Source organism: Lutjanus erythropterus, chromosome 18 (assembly GCF_056507025.1).
Source record: "Lutjanus erythropterus isolate fLutEry1 chromosome 18, fLutEry1.hap2, whole genome shotgun sequence".
Lineage (NCBI taxonomy): Eukaryota > Metazoa > Chordata > Actinopteri > Lutjaniformes > Lutjanidae > Lutjanus > Lutjanus erythropterus.
Window position 1 is genome coordinate 52501 of NC_139334.1, and position 5000 is coordinate 57500.

General features: G+C 45.3%; 2 protein-coding genes across 2 annotated transcripts in view; one reads left to right on the forward strand and one right to left on the reverse strand.

Moving 5' to 3' along the window:
• The window catches only part of kiaa0586 (KIAA0586 ortholog), a 41468-nt gene that overhangs the window by 1538 nt on the left and 34930 nt on the right, over positions 1 to 5000 (reverse strand). The window lies entirely within an intron of this gene.
• Positions 3196 to 5000, forward strand: part of LOC146310358 (uncharacterized) — a 2331-nt gene continuing 526 nt past the window's right edge. The window contains exons 1-2 of the mRNA XM_084742148.1: positions 3196 to 3436; positions 3546 to 4426. Coding sequence (XP_084598274.1) covers positions 3213 to 3436; positions 3546 to 4426 — 1105 coding nt within the window. The 5' untranslated portion in view covers positions 3196 to 3212. The remainder of the gene's footprint in view (positions 3437 to 3545; positions 4427 to 5000) is intronic.

Below are 5000 nucleotides of genomic sequence, written 5' to 3' on the forward strand. Positions count from 1 at the left end.
GATCGTTGTAGAAAACAAGGATTAAAGGGTTCACATGAGCCAGAACCTGGACTGGAACTGGAACCGGACTTCGATTCAGACGTTTTGAATTTTAAAAAGTTTCACCAACCTAAAATCTTCAGTTGAAATAATTGACTTTTCTTCTGTAATAAACTTAAATCTTTGAACCTTTGACTCTTCCTGCCTTCACTGTAAAACTCCAACCAGCTTCTTTACTTCATCAGGTCTGGTTCTGGTTCTGGTCCTGGTTTCTGGGAGTCTGTTTTTAAATGTTTTTCTGAGGTCTTTGGGTCTCACCATCGGATCAGAGACTCACTGAGCTGCTTTAAACCGGACAAACTTCAATTCAGCTCCTGTGGAAAACCTGAATGTTTTTTCTAAGACCTGGTCTCCATTCTGGGTCGACTTTGAGAACGTCACTAATCTTAATCCTGTGAGCCTTAAAATAAAAAATAAAACATCTGTCTGTGACCTTTGACCTGTGAACAGTGGTTTTCAGGTGGAAGTGCAGATCATCCTCACAGCAGAAGTCTGGATCTTATCTGAGTTCAACATGTCGACACTCTGAACAGTTTGTTCTCGTCTCCTTAAATTAAGTCCAAAGGTCAAACTTTGACCTTTGGACTTAATTTTAAACAACAGTTTTAACTTCAGTCTCGTGTTTTAACATCAAACAGGTCAAACCTGGGAATTAAATGAAGGCAGAACACTGAAGAGATGAATAATTTAATAATTTAAAATAATTTAAACAAGTGGAGAAAACTGAAAACAGTTGTTGCTCCCCAGTTCAATGACGTAACTATGATGTCGTCTGTTGTTCGACCTGTCCAATCACAGCTTAGCAACCGTAACTAGGTCTGTCAATCTTTCATTTGAGAGAGACACTCAGAGTTTCATGAGTCTGGATGATGACGTCTTTTTGTCGTCTCTCAAAAGCGTGAAACACGAGAGCACACGTGTGACATAAACTACAAATGTTAGCATGTTCAGCTAACTAATGCTAGCTTTAACTTTCCCTCCAGTCAAACTGCATCATTTGTTCTGTGGAGGTTTGAGGAGGAGGATGAGGGCTGATGAAGAATCAAAGATGCGTCTCTCTCTGGCTCGCTGTCTCTGGTCTGAGCTGGGTTAGCTTAGCTCTTGTCCCGGTTCTCTTCCTGTGGTGATCGTGGTCCAGCTGGTCTGGCTGGGTGACCCGTCTCAAGGTCCGCTGCACTAATCGAGTCCCTGCTCTTCCTTTTCCCACATTAACGAGTGTATTTCTGTCATCTATCATGTAGATATACCTGCTGTATTTCACCATCTGACCAGTGTTAGCTGAGATGTAAGCTAGCTTTAGCCTCAGTCTGTTAGCATTAATGTTATATCATGTACGCAGCTGTTAGCTAACTTTACATCAACACTTTCACAGGGTTCTTGTTTTAAAACATTTCAGATGGAAACTTCTCAGCTGATTCAAGTCACGTTAGCATTAGCATTAGCTTACATCAGTCAGCTACACTTATGAAATCTGCTCATGAGTCTTTATTTTAGTGACAAAATCCACCATCGTCAGCTGGAAACGAGAATCCACTTTTGTTTAACGTCTCTGAGGAACCACAGACCTCAAGTTTCAACAGTTGCTGCCAGTTTTCATGATAAATCTGCCGCCGTTATCACCGTAAACTGAATAAATGCAGTGTGAGAATGGAAAGTTTGACAGGCCTAGCAACAGTAACTAAGTAGGGCGGGGCTTAGTGAAGGGTCAATCAGCTCAGCACTAGATTAAAGAAAATAAACTGGAGTGGGTTTCTATTGAAAACAGCCCCGAGTCTCCACACAGATCTCTGAATCAGGTCTTATCTCGCTCTCAGGAGGTCTGGACCAGAACACGAGATGTTAAAAACAGACGATCTTACTCCTTCATACGGTTTAACTCTACGACAATATACGGGGAAAACGGCGCCTTAACAGGGTTTACCATGGAAAAGAACATTTTTGGAAATATCTCCAGATACGAGCTGTTTCACCTCGAGGACTTCGGGTGTAGAAGGAAATCTCATCATGGACTTCAGACTGCCAGCAGAGCGCTTCAGTTTTTTACAGACTGACCAACATCTGCTCAGTAATAATCGTGGGACCAGGTGGGACCTGGGACGTCCTCCGGTATAAAATAATATACAGGTGTTACTGGACACCAGGATGAGGTTATTAACTAATGACTCCGGCTTCTTTTCACGTCGTATTTGGGTTTGTCTGCTCATTCAGCCCTTCAGGAGTAAAACTATTCTGTCTTTATACTGGGAGACGGATCACGAGTACAGAACATGTCAAAAGACAGAGTCATTACAGCTCATAGAACAATAGTCAGGTTCTAGAAATCAACAGAAACCTCCAGAAATAAAAGACTGTCTCGTATGAGTCCATGCTGACCGAACCAAAGGACCAATCAGGGGGATTTCTGGGATTATTTTGTTGTCTGGGGGTCCTGAAGTCTGATTAATGTTTTGTCTTGTTTTTGGGGGACCGGTGGAGCCGTGCCCCCTCCTGTACCAGTCTCTATTATCATGGTTCTATTGTATTTTTATTTTCTTCTGTTCGGATGAACGGTCTCAGTCGACGTGTGGAACTGTCACGTCTCCACCAAAGTCAACAAAAAATGTGAATTATAGAAAAGAAAAAAGAAATTCAGTTCATCTATTGATCTGCTCCAACTGGACTCCTCAACTTTCACACTGAACCACCAGAGAGTCTAGATTTAAACTGGTTTCTGTGAATCTGAATCAACTTGTTAAACTGGTTTACTGGTGTCGTATTCAAACTCATTTAAAGAGGGGAGTCTGCTGGAGCTGCTGCCACGAAGGATGAAGATAAGTTGACTTTGACAAAAACAAAAGTAGCGGTCCTTCAGGGGACAGTGAGGTTTTGGATGTGTGATGAAATCGCTGCAGTGATAACATCTTTGTTTTTCTTCTCTTTTCTTTCTTCCTCATTTTTAAAGTTGACAGATAGGACGATGTCTGACTCTCCCGCCTCGCTCTCTCTTTATAAAAACCTCCTGAATTACCGCAAACGGCGACAAGACGTCCACCTCTACGGACCGAAGACACCGGAAACCTTCGTCCGCCTGAGCGGGTTCAGAAACCACCAGCAGCACTTTGTTCACACCTGAACTGAACTCTGTGATCCGAAGTGAAGGTGAGACAATATTCTTTGTTCATGTTGTGACTATAATGACCTCTTATGAAGGCTTGCAGCTCTTAGAACTGTTACTGTTGTTATTAAGCTTTATTCACTCTGTGATGCTGGTGTTATTAAGCGTTATTAACTCTGCGCAGATGAATCTCTCTACCTCGATGATCCTGGTGTTCCTGCTGTCGGCTGGAACCAGTTTGGCTGCTGTGGACGTGAGCTGGTTGACTGAAATTGTTAACGTCATCGTGACGACCGTCGAACAGTGAGTCGACTCACATTGTGACAACAGTTATAACATTTACAGGACTGTCAGTGGACAGATCAGACACACTTTCTCTGTCAGATCATCTCTGTTGTTTGTCCTCCAACAGGCAAGGAATAAAAGGACAGTTCGCTGTGGCTGCAAACATCCCAGAGCGACAGGAGGCAAACACCCTTCAGACAGTCCTCAACATTGATGGAACCTTCAAAAAGACACTGTGGAAGGGTCACGTGTACCAAAGAAGCAATGTGGTCGCAGCCCTAACTCAGGGAGCTGACCACGCAGAATATTCAGTTCTACTGGCCCTTCAACCACTGATGGGCAACAGCAACGGACACGTCCTGATCATCTACTCTCTGAAGTCCCCGTGTCTGAAGTGCACCGGTGGTAATGTCAATGGTGATGATCAGTACAGCATCCTTCGACTCATCAGAGACAGAGTCATTCGACATTGGAACGATAGGGTTGCCTTTGTGTTTACAACAATCTACGACAACCACATGAACGCAGATGAGGTCAAAGAGAACACGATTCGATCACTAGAAAATCTCGGGGGTGCGATCGGTCTCGCAAACATTTTCCGTTGTTACGAACCAGGAGGCTCAAACTTTCAGTGCTACAGCTGCTTGGTCAGGAATAGTGGAGAAGTTTCAGACGTTTGTTCTGACAAAACGTTCGTGCCCGGTCAGGGAGGAAGCGGCAGCCAAACGAGAGAGAGAAGCGGAAGCCCCGGCGGCGGCAGGGGCTTCATCGGGCCACAGAGACCAGGAGGAAGCGGCAGCGGCGGCAGCTTCATCGGGCCACAGAGACCAGGAGGAAGCGGCAGCCAAATGAGAGAGAGAAGCAGAAGCCCCGGCAGCGGCGGCAGCTTCATCGGGCCACAGAGACCAGGAGGAAGCGGCAGCGGCGGCAGCTTCATCGGGCCACAGAGACCAGGAGGAAGCGGCAGCGGCGGCAGCTTCATCGGGCCACAGAGACCAGGAGGAAGCGGCAGCCAAATGAGAGAGAGAAGCAGAAGCAGCAGCAGCGGCAGCAGCAGCAGCGGCGGCAGCTTCATCGGGCCAAAGAGACCCAGGTACGGGAGACCATGAGGCAGCAGCAGCAGGTCAGAGATGTTCTGGGGTCTGATGTGATTCAGTTGATCTATTTGAACCTGAACCCAGAACATCCCCTGAACCAGGGGTTCGTATTACAGAAACTTCTTAACTTACAGATCTTAACTGTTTGGTAACCATGGTAATCAGGGTTAGGACCGGATTTAAGCAGCTGATCAGCCTCAATGTTCCTGAAGTCAGATCCTAACTTCATAAAATCTGAAATAAACCCTCCTAACTTTAACTTTTCCAACAGCTAGTCTTTGCTAACGAACTAAGAAGTGATGTTGGATTGAGTATTTAGGATTTCCTGACCTGAGATAAGATGAGTTTCCTCCAGTTGACTCTTTATAAAGTCCTCCTGTCCCCGTCTGCTCCTGCGGCTCATTTTGTTTTGGTACGTTGATTTTCCTTCCACACGATAAACAAACCAAACCGTGGTTCAGTTTGATCCAGACCGAGACCACCTC